Source organism: Dicentrarchus labrax, unplaced genomic scaffold (genome assembly GCF_905237075.1).
Source record: "Dicentrarchus labrax unplaced genomic scaffold, dlabrax2021, whole genome shotgun sequence".
Classification (NCBI taxonomy): Eukaryota; Metazoa; Chordata; class Actinopteri; family Moronidae; genus Dicentrarchus; species Dicentrarchus labrax.
In genome coordinates this window covers 6,903,818-6,927,384 of record NW_026136711.1, presented here as the reverse complement: position 1 = coordinate 6,927,384, position 23,567 = coordinate 6,903,818, and the positions used below count along the sequence as shown (strand labels likewise).

Sequence of the window (23,567 nt, the reverse complement as noted above, 5' to 3'; positions counted from 1 at the left end):
CTTTTATATGCTGAAGCTAATTCATTTAGAACGAAATAAGCAAGCCGCAAATACATTCTCTTTTTTCATTTATTCACAATTGCCACTTACTGCTCAGTTCACCTTTCATTGTAGCCTGCCAACAATTAAGAAATCAAAGGTAGAATTACTTAAAAATGCATCAACTGTACAAAGAAGAAAACTTTGAACATCAGGACGAGTGCAATGCAGCATTTTAATAAAAGAGATTCTGAAATAAAAATTAACTTGTAAAAACAAATAAAACCATTATATGCCGCAATTGAGAGAAATGCAAAACAAGTGAGCGAAAAAGTGACAGACTGAGTGAGTTTTTGGAGAGTATTTGAAAGTAACTCAGAATATGTAATTTCAGCTATGTGAAAATGACAGTAATGCTTTTGTGAGTGTCCTGTGATGGTTAACAGCTACAGGCAGACTGTAGAAATGATGCCAAAATAAAAACAAATGATATGAAAGCTTGACTGAATTACAGCTCCTCTTCAGAAAAGGTTTCTTACCAAGAAAGCTGAAAGAGAGGAGGCCATGCCTGAAAGTCTCAAATAAAGCTGGACAGATTGTTCTTTGTGTAGGATTACAAAATTAAACCACTTTGACAGCCCAGGCAGATACATGCGGTCATGTGAACCAAATACAAACAAATTCCTTACAATGTCAAAGAAAAAAAGGGATAAAGACTGATGTGGCTTTAAAAATAGTTTAGCAAATGTGTTTTTGTGGTATAAAGGAAGCCGAATTTGGCTTGGAATCTATAGCAGAACACCAAATCCTGCCAGTAAAAAGACGGTTGCTTATTTAAATTCTTTCTGAGAGTGAGATGTGAAAATCAATACCACTGTTGTGTCTGTGAGTGAAACGCAGAGCTGGAGCCTAACCTAGCATAAAGTCTAGAAACGCCTCACGACGTCCAATCTGAAAAACACACCGAAAAACACCTCTAAAACTGACTGATCAACAGGTATCTCATCTTTTAACCCATACTTGAACAGAAAAGTAAAAATCCAGAACTAACAGGCTAACAGATTAACTGTTGTTCATCAAGAAATATTACACCACCAAAATCCCTGAAAATGTCAAATTGCCATTTTTACATTTCTGTTTGTGTGTGGATTCAGTAAACTAGATAAACACGTTAATGAATGAGCTTTAGAGGTGTTGATATGCATGTTTTTGAACTTTTGAAAAGGCAGAGCTAGCCGTTTCTCCTTCAGTCTTTATGCTAATGTAGGCTAAACATGTCCCAGCTCTAGCTCTGCACTAAGACATGATATTGGTGACAATCTTCTCATCTTACTATCGGAAAGAAAGTGAGTACTCTCCCAAATTCCTACTTGAATTATTCCTTAAAATCAATAAAATCCTCTTCAGCTACAGTCTCGTTCAAAGGCAGAAATGAAAATCTCTTTGTGCCTTAAATCTGGGTGTGAATGAAAAATGTCAACCTAATCAGTTTGTCTATAAGACTCAACAGCTTTATGTTACTGTACAACTAAAAAAGACTTATAGTCCTTCAACAAAGTGAGTGATAAAGGGGCAATCCCAAAAGCTTCATTGCAAAGCTAATGCTGCTAATGCTCTACAATCAAAACTTTTATTAACAATCTGCTGCAAACACCACAAGCTCTTGAAACCATTTAAGTAACAGAAATACACCTGAAACTGGATCAGAAGTAGTAGAGGTCTGATCCAGCGTTACTGAAGATAAAAAAGGCACAACAAAAGGTCCTGAGGTACAGCAGCCGTCAAAACCGTTTGGCAACACCGACAAGCTAGTTTCAAATAAAATCTCTCAACAGAAATCTCTGAAGAAAATTACTTTAAAGTGTGAATCTAGCTGAGAGTGGCCCAGGTAGAAATGTCGGTCTAAGTGTGACCTGAAAGTACAGCTCACGTGTTTCTGAACAGTTGTGTGGTAACAGCTGGGCGGAAATCTCAGCACAGGCAGGAATCACGTGGACCTCGCTTCACTGGAGTCCAACAAGAAAGGACGTTGGAAAGGCATTCGGTTCACAGGTTTGCTACCACAATGCTCAGTGCCTCTTGTGCTACCATGTCAGTGCTACTGAAGAAGAAGAAGAAGGAAAAAAAATGACCGGATATGAACTCAAGTAAAGGATATGACATTAGACTGGCGAGATGAAAAGATCGTTGCTTCATCTTCTGCTCTTCGAGGCCATTCAGAACAGTCCCTGTGGATGTTTAATCCTTAAAACTTATTTTATGAAGAAAACATTTTGTAATATAACTTGAAAGTCATCTAGTTCAAGGATAGGATCAGATTTTGTTTAAGGCATCTACCTCACATACCATATGTACGTCTGCTGGTCGCTGTAATCATCCCTTCTGTCCATACAGGCTGTGAAGAGATAACTTTGTAGTGTACCCCGAAATAGGGCCAAAAATCACATTTGGTTGCATCTCACACCTCTATATAATGACGGAACTTTTTGCCCAGCATGCAAGTATGACCACTCCTAACCACTATAAACACTTTTGCCTTGTGTGTTCTGGTTCGGCCAACCCTTCTTACAAACTAGTTTGTACACTTGAGTTCCCACTGAGGCTTCAAGGTTTCAGTATGCTTCAAACAAAGTGCTTGTTGGATCATTGAACAGCATCCCATAAGTCATTCGGGGTGCTGCGTCCGGCAGTTTCTATAACTTTCTGAGACCCACGATCCTTCCACTTCACACAGTGATTGACAAGGTGTGCAGAGGTGAGAAAGTAGGCAGGTTTTGAACTTTTTTTGCAACACCATGAATGCCTTCAACAAGAAACTGAAAAGTGTGCACCCTTATCCCCATTTTAACATTCCCTTAGACGTGTTTAGACAACACTTCATACAAACTAATTGTCAGATTCACACTGTAAGGCTTTAAGGTTTCAGTATGCCTAAAAAAAAAGTACATGTGGCATCATCAATCAGCACATGATACCCCTTATCCCGAGTCAGATTAGAGGCGCTGTGTCTGGCAGTTTCTGTAACTTTCTGAAACCTTCAATCCAGCCACTTTACATCGTGATTGGGTCCCTCACAAGACCATGAATGCCTTCAACTAGAAACTGTCCTTTATCCCAATTTGAACATTGCCTCTTGCCCTTCTACAACACCAGGCCTCTTCATCCAGTAGTGTGGCCTTTCAGAAATGGTGTCAATACTTTTGCCTTTACACGTGGTCAGACATGTTGTATAACTGTTTGTTTCAAGTATGGTGAACCCTTAACTCCAAAGGGATTTGGCCAAGACTGAAATTCCTTATCAAGTCACAGAATATGGACAACACCTGGACAAAGCACTAACTCAAACTTCTGAAGCTTCATATTAGCTTAACGTGGACTGCAGATACAGTACAGTTGCACTACAAAGGAATGTCTTCAATCCCAGAGTGGACAGAAGGAATTACTACAGCAGCCAAAAACTCCTTCAATGTACATATGGCATGCGAGTACTGCATTAAGACAGACTTTTAAAAATTCAACCTTATCCTTTAACTCTAGACCCCAAAGCTAGATAGATATTTATAGATAGATATTCCAATTTGAATTTACTGTGCCAGATTAGAAACCAAAAACCTTGGTACCATTTCTGTCAGAACACAATAAGTGCTGTATTTATCTCTTCTTCCAAATCCACCTGAACAAAAGAACTTTCCACTGCTTGGGTCAGTTAAGAATAGCAGCACAAAACAACAGGACTAAAAACATATCGCTTCCTGTGCGTGGGACGGTCACTGCAAGGACTTAAAAAAATTATGAGCAGATTAAGGAAGAACAGAGGAAGGAAGAATTCTTTATATTCTGCCTGTAACAGGCACAGACCCCATGTTCTCAGCCACTTACATTTCATTATCCCTTTTTGATACTGTGGCTGAAACCATTTCCCTCCCTGAATGTGACAGATGAACTCAATACACAAGATTAAAAGTCCAGAGAAAACTTGGAGGATCACAGAAAAAATTCAATCCGGACATGTAAGGTTTAAAAACAAAACCAAAGTAAGTTTAAAAAAAAAAAAAAAAAAAAAAAAAGAAATGAATGCTTCACCCCTGCACTGAACAGAGATGTTTGGCACTTTGTCGTACTGAGTCCAGATGTGTTGAATCGTCTGTTGATGGATGGATGGAAGAAGGAGGAGGGACTGAAGTCACATTGAGAGGGTTCAGACAATGGCGTTTGTGCCCCGGAGGCCTACCCCGCGGGCGAACTGCTCCAGCAGGCCGGAGATTGCACCGGAGGGGCTGGGTGCCGAGGACTTGAGGCCCACAGTGGAGCTGTAGGCCGCCAGGAAGACTTCCCGCACCGCCTCCAGACGGGCCTGACGCTCAGAGGGGAAGGGACACCTGAAGAGGAGAGAGAAAGGGGGGAGAGGAAACAAGAGGGAGGAAGATAAGAAGACAGGAAGAAATAGAAGGTTAGGAAACTGAAGAAATCAGCAGAGGAAAAGAACAGAATGACGCAGGCAGAGGCAGTTTGGATCACTTGGGCCACAATGTACTCGTGAATTAACCATCACAGAGCTCACACACTCATCATCACCATCTCTCTGCTCCTCTCCCATCGTCCCAGTTCCTCTCACTTCCTCCGAAATAAGATGGATAGACGTTATTTGCCTTTTCGTACTGCAAGTGACGCTGGCGGGACACACTTAATTTGGCAGTCTGATCAAGCAGATTAAAATGTGTTCCCTGCTGGGAGCAGAGAGTAGGAGGATGAGTCAGAGGGAGAACCCGGTGGAAAATTCATCTCCCTCAATTCTCCCCCTCCACTCAGTGGGGGGAGAGATCAGGGACAGAAACTGATGGTCTTTTTTTTTTTTTAAACACATACATTCCCTTAAATAAGAATACTGACCAAGATATGTACAGAGGTAGACATTATACAGTTAGAAAAATCAAGAGCTCTCTGTTAGACACACACTGTTTCTATGTTCCTCAAACATATATTTGGTGTATATTTGGCACTTTTGTACTGCAGTATTTTGTTATTTATAGGCTGGCGTATATGCCAATACGGCACACACGGAAATGCCATATGCCACAAAAAAAGATCTGTATTCTGCAATCATCATATGGTTGTTCTCATTTGCTGTTTTTTTATCACAGCTCATGCACGTGTTACCCAGGCAGTCATTCTGTGCCTTGTGGCTATAGTGGCATTTAAAATGAGTATTCGCACACTTAGATACAACAAAAGGTTATCTCCTTTAACTTCATGGTCACACAGCCTCTGACTGAGACTGGTGACCAGTGGTTTCCAAATATTTTCATAAGATGTACCTCCCAGCCCAGTCCAATTACCTCAAGTACATCTACATTAACACCACCATTTATGTTATTTGAATCAATTTCAAACTGGGTGTGATTTAACTATTAATCCTATTTGGATATACTAGTGGATGTTACAATATTTTATTTTTTTTGTTTCAAGAAGGCCTTGCAAACCACCATAAAGCTTTGGTGACCCCCAGTGGTTGGGAATCACTAGCGAATGTTCTATATGGAGAGAAAACCCATCATCCAGTGACAGGAACTTGCTAAATTGATCATACCATGGACACCATTCAGGATGAGCTCAGTTTACTTAGTGAGAACAACAGGAAAAGATGCACAGGGTTTCCTTAGTACCTGAACCACCTGTCACATACAAGACTGAAAACTTGTGTTTTCATTAATAGAGTTCCAACAGAAAGCCTGAGCAGAGGGACAATAATGGATGGGTTGTACATCGGGTCACTTACATCCGTCCACTGGGTCCTTCATCCTGAAAACTGAAGGGCAGGGGGGAGTCGTAGGCAGCAGCGACAGCAGACGAGGTTGAGGAGGCTGAGGCCAGAGGTGGAGGGAAGTGAGCGTGGTCGTGGATGCTGCCACAACCAGAAACTATCTGCCAGCTCCCATACTCTGTAGAGAGGGAGGAACCTGACCGAGTGTAGTCTGCTGCTAACCTGAGAGACGGACAACAGAGAGAGTTTACAGGTAGAGTCCTACCTGTAAGCAACCAGGTATTCACAGGTCTTCCATACTGCGTAATGATAATAAGCAGATAACAAGTCGAGCAGTTGCTTTCAGAAAAGACAGGAATGCATTTGTGGTTCTAGGCTGGAAGGTTCTACTAATCTTAACTCCTATTTCAATTATTCATCACAAAGACTGAGTTGGGATGTCTGGCTATATATAACCCCCCCCCCATTTTACACTTGTTTTTTGTCTTTACATAAATGTTACCATCAGCCTTTTGTTTCTTGATATGTCAACGTTTCCAAGACACACTAGTTGATTGTGCAGTTTTTAATACAATATGAAATATCATTTAAGCAGGGGTCAAAAAGGGGTCCTTTAAGGAAAAAGGTTGAGAACCACTGATGTAGCCCAATATCACAAATAACGAATTTGCTTCAAGGGGCTTTACGATTTGGATAAGGAAAAAAATAGTTTATACTAGTATAATATAACTAAAAGGTATATTAGTCCTAAAGTATGTTTTAATGGTGTGAGGTTTTCATCTTATTTCAGTAATTCGTGGGATAATTTGAATACATAAAATTTGAGCATGGCCAAATAATTGTTTCATATCCAGTGCTGAACATTAGAGGAAGAGACTCTCTGATTGCCCATGCATGAGCTGCAGGCTCTGTTGGTTCACTGGTTGGTCTGCAGGGTGAGAGCACAGTGCCTCTGGTGATCATCCAAAATTTACATTACTCAACTTAAGTGTGTATAAAAATAAGATGGCACGCAAACTTGGGACTGGCTGATGGAGTTGTGCCGTCTCACTCACCTTCTTCCGGGGACAGCCAACGGGCTGCTGCCAGTGCGTGTGACACCGTGTTCTGACTGGTTGGAGGAGGAGGAGCTGGAAGACCTGGCCTCGTTGAGTGGATGGGAGAGGTGCTCTTCCAGAGGGTTCTGTTTATTCCAAACAACCATCTGAGGAGAGGAGGTGGTGCCTTTTCTCCTGAGGAGAGGAAGAACACATCAACATCCAGAGGAGGAAGAGGAAGACTGTATGCAGTAGGTTGTGATGGAAGTTTACCAAATGGATGTTGGCCTTGATGGAAATAAGAAAACTAGCTTTGTACTGATTGAAGGTTATTTTGATTCAACCAGCTTGAAATGAATAATTCCATGAAAATTAACCGACATGGAAACGTGACTGGTTTGCTCCTTCATTGATCTAAATCAGTCCAATTGTGGGGCTAAGGCCCTGAAAGCTGGACATTAGCGCTGCATGAAAAAACACAGGACAGTCATTTACTTCATTGAGACCACTGTGTTGACAAAGAGGGGGTCAGATGCAGACAGCCAAAATTCATAATTTTTTTTTGCCAAAGTGCCACCTGGCAAAACCCTATGTTAGAAAGTCAAGTAGAAGTCAGCTTAAGCGCACATTCATGCTTGATTTTGCAACCTAAACAGTGTATTTCTCCTTTTCAGATAAAATAAGCACTGATGGTCTAAGCACTGAACCCTCACCGATTTAATTTGACCTCATCTGTATTATCACTGGAAGTATCTGAGTGCAGAGACATTTCTCATTATATTTCAGTTTAATGAACTGGAGTTTGCTGTTCTCTCCCTGTAAAAAAATGACTTGCAGATTCCTTGCTTCTTTGTTTCTGATTCCATTGTCCTCAGCATTTTAACATCACAATGCAATACAGTGGTTCCCAAAACCTTTTTCCTTAAGGGACCCCTTTACTATCATTGAGTAAACTGTATTTTCTGGATATTTCATACTATATTCAATGGATAACAATAAGTAGAGAACAACTGATAAACTGTACAATGAACCCACACAGTTAACACAATAACTGCAGGAACTTTTTATACAATTCTGTCTGTATTATATATTTTTCTTAATCATTTTTAACAATTATACATACTAATAGACTTCTTTTTTGACACTTCAGACTTCCCTGATGCTTGGCTATTGTTCTATTAGTTCTTTGGTTGTTTGAACATTTCTAATGCAGGACGAGGCTGTTTATCAGAGAGTGAAGGCTCTGTGAATGTAGCTTGTGTTCAGCTCTTCAGTTAAGATCTTAAACAATAATCTATACTTTAAAAACAACTATTTAATTTAGTTTTCTTCACAGAAATGAACAAAATGCTGATATATAGGTCTACTGTGTATATGGTTTGCTTATGCCCCTTAAAATCAAGACGGCCTTGCAACCCCCTGTGAAGCTTTGGCGACCCCTAGTGGGGGATCCACACCCAGGTGGGAACCAGTGCCTAAAAGGGTAATGTTGGTATTTTTCAACCTGGATTTTATTTTCTAACAACACGTTTTGAATTTGTTCCAGTATTGAGTGAGAGCGCTGCAGCTGCGAAATGAGAAACATGATCCTTGCAAGCAATTGCACACAATCAAAATACACCATCAAAGTGCTTGTTTTTGCTACTGACTGGCTCAGATTGTTATTATAAGTGTCTGGCAACACAACCGTGCAGAGAAATGAAAAATGTTCTGTTCCTTTTGCTTGGTTTACTGTGGGTATAACCAAGTCTCGTTCAAAAATCTCAGGAGAGGTGGTGTTCCTGCGGGTGCTACGACCCAGTTCCCACAGAGTAGATTTCACAGACTGGATCAAGCAAAAGGTTACCGAAAAAATAAAAATGTTCTGTGGGGTCCTTTCCATAATGTTGTCAGACATTTACAGTAACAATACGAGGCTTTTCATAGACTAATGCTCGTTTTTCATCGTCTCACTGGCACCTGTAGCATGTTATATGTTGCTGTGTGTGCTGGTGTTCATGGAAAGGCTCAAATTTTAAACACATACTGATGAAATATGAATAATAAACATGTATCCGTCAACTTTGCAAAACTAATATTTTAAAAGAAATGAATTCCTGACTTTTGTGAGCCTGTGTGATACTGACCAGCTGGAGGCCTGGGGTTGGCTGGAGAACAGGTCCACTGCTTCGTTGTTGAGGCTGGAGGTGCCGCCCGCCTCCTCAGTGATAAGGGAGAACTCGCTGCTCAGACTGGTCACACTGCCGCGATCCCTCGTCTCTGAAACCAAACACACAGCAGGGTGGTTAGTTCAGGTTCCTAACTCAGTAGACCTTCTTCTCACCAGACATTTAGACATATAGCAGGGAAAGCACAGGTGTATGAGAGCTGAAGTGAAACTAGAACTTCCAGGTTCTGTTCCATAAGGAAACTTCATTCAAAACCCCACTGACTTTGGTAACTACGCTAATAACTAAAATTGAACTAAAATTTGTAAATATTGTTTCTTCCTTGTGCAAGTTTTTCTTTTTTTTTTCCCATGGTGTGCCATTACCATAGAGGTATGAGAACCATGGTTTTGTCCTGTATACTCTTTGCAATTCAGTTAAAGCAGGTCTTACTTTGTCCCTTGCAGATGAAGGCAAGCTAGATGTTACTACGATGTACAAATGTGAAGTTGTTGTCACAGCTGTACAACCATCAGAATAAGACTATTCTCTGGTGTTGATTTAAGACTACCGTGCATCGCAACAAATAACCTGTAACAGCATGATTTGTCACTTTACGACTTAATTGTGAATATCTACAACAATAGGTTTCTGACTTCTAGACCCCAGGGGCAAGGATGAGGGCGTATTTAAAGTGCACTGATCTGTTAGTTGGGTTTAGGCATGAAAAGAACTTGGTTAGCTTTAGAGAAACATTGTGGTTTGTGTTAGAATTACTGCTTTTTAAGGTTACGGGACCTTCATCATCATGGTTACATTAATAACCACTTGATTAACGTTTGGAAACAATTCAAACACAGCAGGAGGAGAATATTTTGAAGCTGCTCCCAGTATATCTATGTTTATATATGAATCAAGTGCGCACGTTTTGCAAATCTAGGGTAACCATTTCCCATATGCCCTAGACTACTGGTTCTCAAACTATGCAAGTTGGCTCCAGTGGTACATGCAGGAAAAAAATTACATTAATTAATTAAAAACATATAAAAAGAATAAAATACTTCCACATTTTGAATGGTAATACTCACATCATTTGATTACTGAAATGTAATTTTTAGTTTTGCATTTCCTGTAATATTTTGTTTCAGTATCATCCTGCTACGAGTCACATTCATGCTCAATGCGCGAACATACAGCCATGATTAGTTATGAGGTAAAATATGATGGCAAGATAGTGATAGGAGGTAAAATCAGTGGTTCAAAAACTCTACTCTTTGTGAGAAGACTGAATACTGAATAGTCCTTGACACATAACAGCAATGTTATTGAATTCAATTCAATTAAATTTTATTTGTATAGCACCAATTCACAACAGAAGTTATCTCAGGACACTTTTCAAATAGAGCAGGTCTAGACCGTACTCTTTATAACATTATTTACAGCCAACAGACACCCAACAGTACCACCATGAGCAAGCACTTGGCAACAAGGGCAAGGAAAAACTGCCTGTTAAAAGGCAGAAACCTAGGACAGATCCTCCGGCTCTAGGTGGGTGGTCGTCTGTCTCGACCAGTTGGGGTGAGAGAGAGAGAGAGACAGAGAGAGAGACAGACAGACAGACAGACAGGTGCACAGCAACAACAGTTGTTATGTATGTGTGTAAAGCCATGTATACTTGTGAAACTGGTAAACAGTGACAAAGCAGTATAGTGAAGCCAATGCAAGGCTCTATTAAAAGTTCAAATCCTGCAGACATAAAGGTTTGTGATGCAAGATGTTTTGGATTCAAGCATTGCAATTTTCTAAAGAGATGAAAGTGCTGTGTTATCACCAAGACTCTCATTGCTTTGTCTCTGCCCTGACACTTTGTCTGCTCGCAGCACTCAGAACCTTCGTTATTCCTCATTGCATCAGACCAGTGGCAATGAACAGGGGCTCCCAATGCTGCTCAAGTACATCACCAGAACACATGATATAACAAGTTGCACTGAGATCTTAAAGAATGACACATTTAACACTTCCTACATGAGTTTGTGGCTTCTGTATAAAAATATATGCAGCTCAAAAGGAAAACACGGGAAATATTTTGTTAAATGGTTTCCACTGTTACTGGTATAATACTACCTGCGCACTAGTTCCCAGTTCCATGAAGTATCTTAATGTCATGTTTTCCTTTGATCTATGAGAATTAATAAATACATTATGTCCTGTATTTAGAATAATTTACTTACTTATAATGTGATTTTTGGTTAACTACACATAGTTCTTTAAAATCAGCGGAGCATTGTTAAATAGCCCTTTGCACTTAAGTACACTAATAAACTTAAATAAACTATAATCAGCTATTTCAAAAGGTTTTCTCTTTGCAAATGATAAAAGTGGAGTTTGAGGAGTTTTTCCTAACTGGAACACACTCTTTAAGGAAAATCCATTTCTTTCTGCTTTTATATCAAATTGTCATTTTAGCAACAAGTTAGTAGCTGACAATTTTAGCTTTAACAACACAAAACCCCAGGTATGAGCAGTCTCAGGTGACACCAACAGGTAGCTGGCTAGCACTTTTTTCAAGGACCTTATCCAGGAGTTTTCTTGCCAATACGAGAAAGCACTTTCTCACAAATGGTCATATATATTACTGGTAGGTCTTGTATTTACACATTTTCCCCAGTTTTATTCTTCCTTTTTTAATGATGCAGGTTCATGATGAAGGTGGTCAACGTTTATGGGACACTGATTTCACAACTGCTTACTACAGTTTTCCTTTAACCTAGGCTTACATATGCGATCTAAGTGAGTGGCTAAAGTACAATCAAAACAACACAGATTATTTCCAGGATATTTGGTGTCTAAGTCTCAAATCTAGGTTTTCCATGACGTGTAGGAACCATGCAATAGTACCAACTACCACGACTGTAATTAAACATAGTTACAAAATAGAACGTGTGCTATAAATGAGCTACATCCATCAAAGGTCCATCAGTGGTACCCTGTATGTGGGCCTGTGTGGAGGGAGGAATGTATGAGACTTACTTAACTGGCAGAGGTCTTCCACAGTGAAATCACTGTCTTTGAAGTGGGAGTTCTTCCTTCTGAAAGAAAAAAAAAAATGATGATGAAATAGCATCCGAGATCAAAAGAAGAAAAAGAATACTGGATTCACACAGCTGACATTTCCCTACAGAAGCTTGTCAGTCACGAGTTAGCTATTTACTGTACGAGTGTTAACATAAACACAACAACACATAGCTGAATATAATGATTGTTTCACATGGAAGGAAAGAAAAAAGGATAAATAGATAGAAAAAAGGAAGAGAAAGAAGTTAAGAAGAAAAAAAATAGAAAAAGATAGAAAGAAAGAAGGAAAGAAAGAAAAAAGAAAGAAATAAAGAACATAACAGACGTATAAAGCATAATGACATAAAGGAGGAACACACCTCTGTTTCCTAACAGCAGAGAACTTCTCTGAGACAATGTGCTTCAAAAAATTGAAGCAAAAAAAGAAAATCTGAGGGAGAAAAGACATGTTTGATGAGAGGGGAGACACAGCAACCAAACATAAATCATTGCATGCACTGCTATTTTGTTTTTAATTTTTGCTTTCAATTCAGTTAGCTATATGTATGTGAACATATTTGTATGAAAGCATTTATTTAGATATAAATTCTGTACTAATTATTGAGGGACAATAGAAAGAAACTCTGAATGTTAAACCTCATTTGAAGCCAACTAAATAATGTCAGTAGTAGGCTGGATGCCTGTAACTGTTTTTTCACGTTGCTTTATACTGCGTTAGCTTATGTTGTAGTACGGAAGCTCTGCAATCCTTGCCGGTGTGTAGTGTATGTGAATCTACTTAGTAGATATGTCCTTAAGGTAACGGTAGAGAAAAATAAATGTGGTAAATTAGTTAACCTAGAAATAACGTGGAGAGTTTAGTGCTTCTTTTCTCCCCACGACCAATCGATCTGGAAGAGTAGGTAGAATTTCAGTCTCAAGACTCACATACTATCTGTGATAAGCTAAACTCAGCCACTAATACTGGCCATGCTGGTACATCTGTTGGGCTGAGTTAAACAGGAATAAAACTTAATTCCATCCACCCCTCATTTATCAATCAAATTTGCATATAATGAGGGGGTGGGTGTTAAAGGGCTGCAACTATTTTTCTGTCGATTACAAAGTATCTATACAAACATAACAGCCCTTTAGCTAAGTTTTGTTCTAAATGCACAGTGCACAAAACAAACCTCAACATACATCTCTTAATATACCTAGGTCAAACATATTTGCTTTATCATGTGCTATTGTCAAAATGTTTTCATCACTGTTTCACCTTCATCATCCTAAGTTGGGGATAGTCTTACCTCCTCCCCTTTGGAGAGTCGATCTGGCAGCATGTGACTGGAAATAGATACAGAAAAAAAAACTGCATTACATGCTAGTTGTACTTATTTATGTACAAAGAAATATTCAAAACAATCCCATCAAAGAATTTTTGAACCTGAGTGAATCCTTTAAACCTGCATTAGTTGACATTTTTAATCAAAAGTGAGGGATGTTTAAACAGTTGCTCACTGTTTTCACAGCAGCTTCTCACTACTGAAGAAAGAGTGACAGAGTCATTGTTTATTCTGTAGAATATTTTAAATGTCAATTTCAGTGTATTGAGGACCGTATAATTAAAGACAGACGTCGTCTCTGTGACGTCACCCATAGGTTTCTTGGCCGTGCTGACTACGCCAGCTCCAGGCTAACTGGAGTGCATGTGGAGTTGAGGTGGGCGAAATGAAGCCTGGTTACTATGATGGCACCCCTTCGAAACCACGCACTTAATTATGCATAACTTTAACCCTTAATAGAATTTAAACGGGTGACTTATATAAGAATTCACCCCTGTACAGTTATCATGAACGGGTAAATTAGCTATAGAGATATTGGCTTATTTTGCCAACCAAGGAGGTTGCAGTTTGGTATTGACTAACGTTAACTCAATTTATTCCACTTTGATTGTATTGCAGCAGCATTGGAAGTTTTGCAGTGATATCATAAAAACTAAACTATTTGGCTAGATATCACCAGGGCTAAGGTTTTTTTGGAATTAGAAACAACTGGCCCATTTATTCTAGCCAATCAAAGCATAAGTCAAGGTCTTCACTGGGGATCATTATGAGTATGATAAAACCATTATTTGCCTTTTATTTTTACCCTTTAAAAAGGACCGGTATGTAGGATTCAGTGGTATATAGTGTTGAAGTTACAGAAATAAATCATTCTAATGTGAAAGACCCTATCTACAGTCAGTATTTGGTTTGTTCATCCAGGACTACTGTAAAAATATGGCTGCCTCTGTAGATAAACAGCTCATTCTAAGGTAACGGAAACACAACAATTCTCATTTTCAGGTGATTATATACTAATGAAAACATGCCTATGAATATTATATTCCATTTCTGACAATAGATCCTCCAAAATGTTACACACTGGACCTTATGAACACTACTTCAGAATCAAATTGTTGAGATTGCACGAGCAATAGAGCATAATCTACTGATAATCAGCTATTTAGGTGCTGCCGACAATGTTCATGTCCATGACAGAGTAGAGAAATCAATAATTACTCTACAAATAAGGTCCAAATATGATTCAGTTGTGACTGATGAGGTAAAGTGCAGCAGCTACAGCCCCTCTGGGAACTCCTTCTGTCTCTCTGCCTTATCCCACTCTGTCTTTACTGATCTCTCTCTCTCGCTCTCTTTTACACACGCACACACATACACAAACACACACACTCAAAACCACACCTTTTCTTCTTGGCCAATGTCCTGAGGGCTTGGGCAAGCCTGCTGATGTATAATTACATGGGCTAGCTGGCAGTGGAGGGGCTTTTTGTGAGACTGCCACTGATGAGCTTAAATTGGAGGGACCGTGCTGGTAATTATGAAAGGAGAACCCCAAGAGAGAGTGTGTGTGTGCATGAGAGAGTGAAAATGTTGAGAGTGGGAGGATAAAAGACGTGGTTGAGAGCGAAGCCAGAGCAGTACCACTTGCCTCATGTTGTCCTTGGCCTCCCTGTCCCACTGCTCCCTGTGCTGCATTAACCAGCTACTTTTCAATTATGCGTTACGGACAAACATCTCAAACCAGATGGCACAGAGAAGTCGCAAATGCACCTCTGAAGTATTTATGTCCGCTAATGCGTTGTGAGTTACGGCTCATTGTGAAGTCATGAAATTATGATAGTGATGATTTTTTTTTTTTTTTTTTTACCCGAAGAGGAACCAGTCATAGGCGATGGTCAGATACAGGATCTGGGCCGGCTCCAGGCTGGCGTGCACCGCGCCGTCCTGTGAAATATACATGACAAGAGCCAGTCAAACATTTCAAACATGCAGTTTTAAATAAAACACCACGAGCCAATCATCCACAAGACGTCAAGCAGCTCTGGACAGCCAAACTGGATTTCTTATTCTGTTTGAAGTGACCCACATGTGTGGTCCGTGGTTTCATGAGAAACTTCCAGTATGGACCACGTCTTGAGAGAAAGATTACATATTTATAAAATAAGGCCTCTATTTTTAATAAAGGCATTGAATACAGAAGAGACTAATTAAAGTGCGTGTTTGAAATGGTAAATTAGTTGTATGTGGAGAGGTACGAATGGGGGGGGCTGGGGCTGAGGCAGATGGATTCAGCGTGTGATTACCGAAGTCACTAATGAATGTTGGATGGGCCAAATGAGCTGCCGGGTGACTGGGTGTCATGCGGAGAGACACTAGGGGAGAATACAGGAGATGAAAAGACAGAAGGGGGAGGAAAAGTAAGAACTTACTGCCCACAGAGAGAGCCTGAGGAGGGACACAAACAGAGGCGTCCGGTCCCAGCCTGATATGCAGTGCACCAGGAGGCCACTCTCATCTGAAACAACACAACAGCAACACTGTAAAGTGCTCTTTAAAGGGGCCTTAAGTGCATTATGAACACGTATCATTAACAACAGAGAAGCCTGGTGTAATGTACACCTGATGAATTTAGTGAAGTACTGAAACATTAAATCAGATGACAGAATACTGAATGGGAACTGGGCAGATAGTATTGTAAGGTTATTTATTACAATGTTTGCCAATTGACTAATCACTTCTGTGCATGTGTACAAATGGCACTACTTAATTACAAAAATTTATATTTTCTCTGTATCGTTGTAAATTGAATAGCTTTGACTTTCTGAGCTCTGCTAACTAAAAATTGGGCTCTGTCATTACATCAGCATTTCATTGTCCGTATGAATAATGAAATCAAGAAGGAAAAAAAAGCAAATTAGGCATTAGTTAGCTCTTTTCCATATTCTAATCTTAACGCAAGCCCAAGTAGCAATCTTAAAAGGTCCAGTGTGTAGGATTTAGTGGCATCTAGCAGTGCATATTGCAACTCCCTTGCTTCACCCTCCCTTTCCAAGCGTGTAGTAGAAGCTACGGTGGCTGCGAAATGCGCGAACAACCCTATCTAGAGCCAGTGTTTGGTTTGTCCGTTCTGGACTACTGTAGAAACTAGACAGTTAAACATGCCGGACTCAAATGAAGGCCTGCAGCGTCAGTGAATATTAACAGCTCATTCTAAAGTAACGGAAACACAATGATTCCTATATTCAGGTGATTACACACTAATGAAAACATACTTATGAATACTATATTCAACTTCTGACAATAGATCCTCCTAAATGTTACACACTGGACCTGAACATGAATCTTCAACTAAACCTTCACTTCACATCGTACTCCCTCAAACACAACCACCACCTACCATCAATGTTGATGATGTGAAGCAGCAGTTTCAGGTAGTTCTGGGTCTGCTCCACCAGGTCCCACGACTGAACAACACACACAAACACACATGAGAGTAAATACATTGTTGAACAATAGAGAAAGAACATAATTGGTTGCACAGAGGGGTTTTAAACCAGAAAATGTTCCCTTTAAAGTTGGAAACATAATGATACAGCACACTGGCAATATCATACAGTATATTCTGTATCAGCTTGTTCCAGCTCTTTGTTTAACCAAATGATATATTCAAACCAAAATCTTTTTTTTTTGTTTGCGGGATCATTTTATACACATTTCTCTAACATTCAACCCCATGTACATGGTAGTTTCGTATTCTAAAATAAAGTTATGTGGGATTAAACAATGTTTGGCTGCACGGTGCGAGTCACTGAGGTTTAAACCACACTGTAACTATTACTGTATGTGTGCAGTGCAAGTGGTTGGGAATCATGACCAAAGCACTTTGCAGGTTGGACAACAGATGGCACTAACACACCACAAATAATGCAGAGAAAAACTGAGCCATAGCTGGACGAGAGAGGAGAGAAGAGAAGAGAGGAGAGGAGAGGTAACCTGGTATTGAGTCCAGTCAATGTTCAAGTTCTGGGTAAAGCACACCGGGATTGTCAAAGGAGCGTCCACATAGTCCTGTCAGTGGAGACACAGTGAGACCAGATTAACACAACAAAGCCAAACTACTTTTTAATCCTACACTGAGCAGACTCACAGCAGGCTCTGTACCTGATTCCAGTTGAACACCAGACCCTCTGCTGTGTAGTCTCTGTCTTTGTAGTCCTTAAAAAACTCACACCCTAAAAAAAAGAACAGCAGAAACATATTGACACATATTCAACACACTTTAATGCACCTTCATACTACTTATACTTTAATAGGTCTGGGCTACAGGCAAACTACATGGAAAAGCAATCTGTTGTCATATGTTTAAAATCAAACTCCTATGTCCAAACTGCAGACAGTAATTACAAAGATCTCTTTCCTAACATGTCTGTGTGAGCCTCCTCTTCCTCCTTTCTTACATTGTATAGAATAGTAACACATTGTCTGGTAGGCAACTGTTTTATTCCTGTTTCATGTCATTCAAAATTGTTTGGCATCTCTTTTGGTCCACTTAAATAGTGGAGAAACAGTGCATATGCATCATTTCTGCTACTTTCTTTGAAGTGGTAATAAGCAGGGTTTTTTTTCTTTTGTAATGGACTTCTAAAAATGATTTGTGAATTATATTCTGTAGCCACAATATCAAAATCACTGCACAGCCCAACGCTGTCCCTAAAGGCTTGTTTAGGCAGACATATAGCCTGTCTGAGGCTGATACCAACATAGATATTAAAGTGTTTAAACAATATCTGATGATGATGTGTTGGCTGCAAATGAAACAACAAAATACTTTTATGATTATGTGTTTTTAAATAAATTGTGATAAATGAACTGAGGAGGGTTTTTTTCAGTGTGACACAGTTTCTTAATTACCTCATAGAGATCTTTAGCATTTCTGCAGAGCAGTCTCTTGTTACTATCTGTTGACATATACAGTCATACCTATATATCTGCCAATAAACTGCATGGGCCTGTTCATTGTATCAGTGTATCTGTAGTAGAGTGACTGAGAATGTTTACCAGGGTAAGGCACGGAGAGCAAGGTGAAGTCTGCATAGCGTTGGGCCTTGTCCGCCTTCTCAGAGGATGTCACACTGCAGAGACAGAAAGAAAGAGGCCATGATGAGATACACTGAGCATTCATGGGCAGTATTATTTAATACACAGCACTAAATACAACGCCCTTTGATTTGCTAGAGTGGTTTATCACAGCTATAGCAGTAAGTCATTCGTTATTTCATAATATGTATTCCAGTGTCATTTTCCAGCCTTTCTAGCATTAACATTACTCAATGCCATCTCTTACATCCTTGTTTAGTGTGTCGCTATGTTACCTGCTCTTTTGATAGTTAAATAAATTCCACAGGTAACAGCCACTATCAATAGCCCCTGAAATACCAAGAATGATGTGACGACGATTACAACACTCTATATACACAGACATATACACATACACTTAACTAAATGTAAAAGCAGTGTTAAACTATGACGGAACATGCCGCGTCTTCATCCCCACAATACTCCTGGTCGGAGCCGCTGTAAATCAGCTGGCCTCTGTTGAAGCTGTGAGTCGCTGGGCCCCTCGCTCTTATGCTAGTAGTGTTTAAAGCCTCCCTGTCTTTCGAGGTCACAGTCCAGATACAGACAGCTAATAGGACTGCTAACTAGCTAGTGGCAACAGCTAGTACAGTTAGCATATGCAACAATGCACCGGTGAGTGACTCCCTGTGTTACAAGAGTAAAAGGTCCGAGTTGCAAAAACCCTCTACTTTGGTCCCGGTGAAAAAGGCACAGCTCCTGAACAGAGTTTAACATTGTTTATGTTTTTTGCGACTATCAGATTAATGAAAGACTCTTCACAGTGACTAATGATTAAATCAACTATAAGGGGGCATCCCTGGTAAAAACAGCTGTGTGACAGCTGATGTAAAACAAAGGATCGGATCGGGTCAATAAAACTAAACATAGCTGATACAGATACGTTTAAAAAATGCCTTGCTCGGTGCTGAGAATGACCATTGAGATTGGATCGGGACATCCCTAGACAAAATGTATGTTTTGTTGACAACACGGGATTGGACAATCAAATAAATGAATGATATTGTCCCTCATTAAGTAATTGAAAACGGAGGTAAAGAATCCTAATACCATAGGATAACCCGGCCCATTACGAGAGTCAATCCGCACCAACCAACCCACAAAAATATCCAATCAACCACCTGACACGTGTACAGCACACCACATACACTCAATCTAACTTAATTCACAGCAGAATCTGCGTAAATCCAGAGCCTGACACAAATACACTGAGTCAGAAGTCAGATGCCTCCCGTAAGGTTTCTCCCTCCACAGCCCAGTGGAAACAGTGACCTAGATAATGTGTGGATGAACTAGTCCGTGCTGTTCCTTACTTTAGGCCAAACTTAACCTTCTTGTTCTCCACCATTAGGTCACAGATGTAGCGAACCGAGAGGTAACGTAGCAGCTTAATGTCGTGGCCTCGAACCTTGTCGAAGAGCTGGGAGTCCCCGTTCCTGCAGAGGAGGGAGAGGGAAATTAAATATACAAATTAACTTTTTCTGGGCACATGAGAAAACACATTTTAACACTTCCACTGAGGCCATTCATTGTTGTGTTTTATTGTTATCAAGAGTGGTTAGTGTCACACAAATATTCATCCCACAGACAGGCCAGAGTCTGATGTTTATTGTAGTCTAATCTAGTTCCAGTGATTTGATTACCTGGCTGCGCTGTCATCCTCTGGAACCTCCTCAGACTCCGTCCACGTGTCGTCACTGCCCCCTAGAAACAACAGGAGTGTTAAAGGTGAATATCTTCACTCAAAGTGAAGCTAATGACCAGGACTCAACCTCTTCAGGGTTCCCACTCTTTTTAAAAAATCTTTTTCCATGAGTTTTCTTGACAATACAGGACAGCGCTTGCTCACAAACAGTATAATTTACCAGTAGGCCTAGTTTTGTAGGATTCAAGGTTATTTTATTGTAGTTCCATTTATACTATAAAAATCGATTAATCAGTCATTAAATAAAAACAATTACTAATTTGAATGATGAATTGTAGAGGAAGAATTTAACATAAAGTGGCTGAGGTTCATTACAGGCAGGTGGCCAGTGTTCATGGGACACATTTATTCGGTTGGTTACCAGATTTTTCCGCTGCATGCTCTCCAGTGAACAGACAACATTTTACTAGTTTCCCCCCTGTAACATGACTTTGGCCACATAAGTAGAAGTGATTTAATTTTACTGAACATATTAATCTTCTCACCTATTAGCCTATTAAAAGACATAGTAGAATTGCTGGTCATGTATTTATTAACCACAACGACAAGAAGTTTTTCCACTGGGCTTTTGTGAGAATTCTGCACACATCTCAGGAAAAAACGCACTCAACGCAGAAAAGATAGCTGCAAGTTTGTTCCACACCTGATCAGCCCACTCTGAAGTGTCACACCATGCAGGTTCTCCTACCAAAATATGTAGGCAATCTGAGACATGGATCTGAGTGAGGGGCTAAAACAGTTACAGTTCAATTGTTCCAGGACATGTATTATTTCCAGGATATTTGGTCATTTGAATCAATTTCCAGGTTTCCCGTGTTTTTCAGGACGTGTGGGAACACTGATTGGGTTGGTTTTAGGGTTTAAAACCTTTTAGAGCAAATTCTTTAAGTCTTAAGGTAAATATAAGGGACACAATTGTGCTTGAAACAGGCACTGAATACGGGCAACTATAAGATTTTTGATTGGATATTTGAAATCCAAAATCCTTCTGCGATCAATGTAATCTTGGCCTTCTCTTTTATACTTTTTTGGCAAAGGTTTATTGAAGTTATCCACTGAAATGTCATAATAATAATAAATAATTTATTTTTATACAGAAAAATCTGTTATATAAGAGCCCAACCAATGAATCAGCTACCCGATATTATCGCCCAGTTTTATCTTCTCACAGATAAATCAGAGTGGTGCAGGAATGAGTTACCATTTTAGCATTCTAGTTCCCTACCCTCGAAGTCAGTGGGTTTTTAAAATGGATTTTTGGTTAGATGCCTGAAATAAGGTCTGTGGTTAAGATATTTTTATGTTGTGTTCTATGACATAAAATATGTCAGTAAATACCCCACCTGTGAATTCTGAAGCTTTTACGTGTTGCTAACAAGTGGCTAAATGAGACTATAGAGGTTTTTGGTGAGACTGATCTACTCACTAGTCCACCTTTACAGCCTCACTGTGTTTATACTTTTGCAAACTATTCTAACTCAAACTCAAAACTGCTGATACATCATCACCCTTACACTCATGGGAACTATTTCACAGTTAAAATACAGGTATAAATCAAAACAAGTCCTGATCAATTAGAATATATTAAATAATCCTCAGTAGATCTGCATACCCCATTCTCGCCCACATCAACTCATCTGCAGGACTATCTGTATTTGTCACAATAAATACAGACAGGGTAGTTGACACAGCAAGTTTGACTCAGCACACTGTTAGCTGTTTGTTTGGGAAGGATGCACTTTGAGATGACATCTAACTCTTGTTCCCATGGAGGTTGAAGGCACTTATTGTAAGTGCTTTGGACAAAGGCATTTGCCAAATGAATAAAGGTAATGTGAAAGCCCAGTCAGCAATCTGGGTCTACAAGTTTCTCCACCTAGCTTAATTTGCTAATAGTTCACAAAACCTGTTTAAGTAGTATTGTGTGTGTGTGTGTGTGTGTGTGTGTGTGTGTGTGTGTGTGTGTGTGTGTGTGTGTGTGTCCCTTCCGTCCATCGCTCTGCTTGGTGTTGGCTAATTGCTACATACAGTGGATATAATAAGTCTACACACCCCTGTTAAAATGCCAGGTTTTTGTGATGTAAAAAAAAATGAGACAAAGATAAATCATGTCCAAACTTTTTCCACCTTTAATGTGACCTATAATGTGAACAATTCAATTGAAAAACAAACTGAAATCTTTTAGGTGGAAAAATAAAAAATAAAAAACTTACAATAACCTGGTTGCATAGGTGTGCACACCCTTAAACTAATACTTTGTTGAAGCACCTTTTGATTTTATTACAGCACTCAATTTATATCCACTGCACATATCGCCACTGCTTCAGACCAGTGCAACCTGATCACAAGGAGCTCAAGCAAAAAGGACATCAAAACAGAATCACAGTAGGTCTGTCCCAATAATTACGTTACCAACATATTCTACAATATATACCATATGTAACTGCCGTGATATTGAATTATCATTTTAGCCAAAATGATGCAGGGTTCCCACTCTGCTTTTTCCAGGAGTTTTACTTGATTATACAGGACAGCAACTGCTTACCAACAGTCATATAAGCTGTGGTTTTGAAGAGTTCATTGTACGTACGATTAACATAACTGTCCATGTATTCATCAAACACAGGAACAAGAAATGTTATCATTAATAGGCTGTATGCGTGGAGATATGAGGATTTCCCTCGTAGCTCTGAAAAAAAACCACTGCAAGTCAGTTCCACTTTGACACTTCAAAGCGGGTTTACCAGATACACAGTTTAACCCACCAACAGGATTACGTAGGCAATCTGAGTGAGGAGCTAAAATACAAAAGAATCCATGTCAGTATAGATTATTTCCAGGATATTTGGTCATTTTAATCAATTTCCTGGTGTTTCCATTACTGAAAAATGAGTCTCTAAATGTTCAGGACTCATGGGAACCCTGATGATGCCAGAATAAAGAACAGGGTATTCCCTACTGTTACTACATTGCCTGTTAAGGAATGAAGATTTGTAGGTCAGGGCATCTCTGCAGCACTACAGTACTTCATTATAATGCTGTTTATCACACATTTTACCTTCATCAAAAAAGATATTGGACTTTGCCATATTGCGATTTCGATAATATTTCAATTCATTGTGCAGCCCTAGTATATCATCTGACAAAAGTAGTTATTATAACAGGCCTAAATCAGAATTTAAAGCCTTTTGAAACATTTCTGTATACTTCCCTAAACTAACTGTCTTGTCCCACACTGTGGTACTGCATGAGCTCCTGTTACTACACGTCATTATTGGCTTTAAAACTCAAAGCACATTCAAACACAGACTTCCTAAAGGTAAAGAAACACTACACCATAGTTACACCTGTGTATACCCTTTACCTATACCATACATATACAATTTGCTGCAGAAAGCAGGT

General features: G+C 39.6%; 2 protein-coding genes across 3 annotated transcripts in view; one reads left to right on the top strand and one right to left on the bottom strand.

Moving 5' to 3' along the window:
* Positions 1-23,567, top strand: part of LOC127371851 (zinc finger protein 679-like) — a 395,275-nt gene that overhangs the window by 309,743 nt on the left and 61,965 nt on the right. The gene's annotated exons all lie outside the window — the stretch shown is intronic.
* mtmr14 (myotubularin related protein 14) overlaps positions 52-23,567 on the bottom strand; it is a 30,122-nt gene continuing 6,606 nt past the window's right edge. For both annotated transcript variants that reach the window (XM_051414997.1, XM_051414998.1), the window contains 15 exons: positions 20,104-20,164; positions 19,774-19,896; positions 18,383-18,456; positions 17,486-17,556; positions 17,318-17,392; positions 16,722-16,788; positions 15,754-15,839; positions 15,192-15,268; positions 13,289-13,325; positions 12,359-12,429; positions 11,955-12,013; positions 8,904-9,036; positions 6,796-6,972; positions 5,756-5,962; positions 52-4,358 (listed from right to left, as the gene is read on the bottom strand). In XM_051414997.1, the coding sequence (XP_051270957.1) occupies positions 4,178-4,358; positions 5,756-5,962; positions 6,796-6,972; positions 8,904-9,036; positions 11,955-12,013; positions 12,359-12,429; positions 13,289-13,325; positions 15,192-15,268; positions 15,754-15,839; positions 16,722-16,788; positions 17,318-17,392; positions 17,486-17,556; positions 18,383-18,456; positions 19,774-19,896; positions 20,104-20,164 (1,499 nt within the window). In that variant the 3' untranslated portion in view covers positions 52-4,177. The remainder of the gene's footprint in view (positions 4,359-5,755; positions 5,963-6,795; positions 6,973-8,903; positions 9,037-11,954; positions 12,014-12,358; positions 12,430-13,288; positions 13,326-15,191; positions 15,269-15,753; positions 15,840-16,721; positions 16,789-17,317; positions 17,393-17,485; positions 17,557-18,382; positions 18,457-19,773; positions 19,897-20,103; positions 20,165-23,567) is intronic.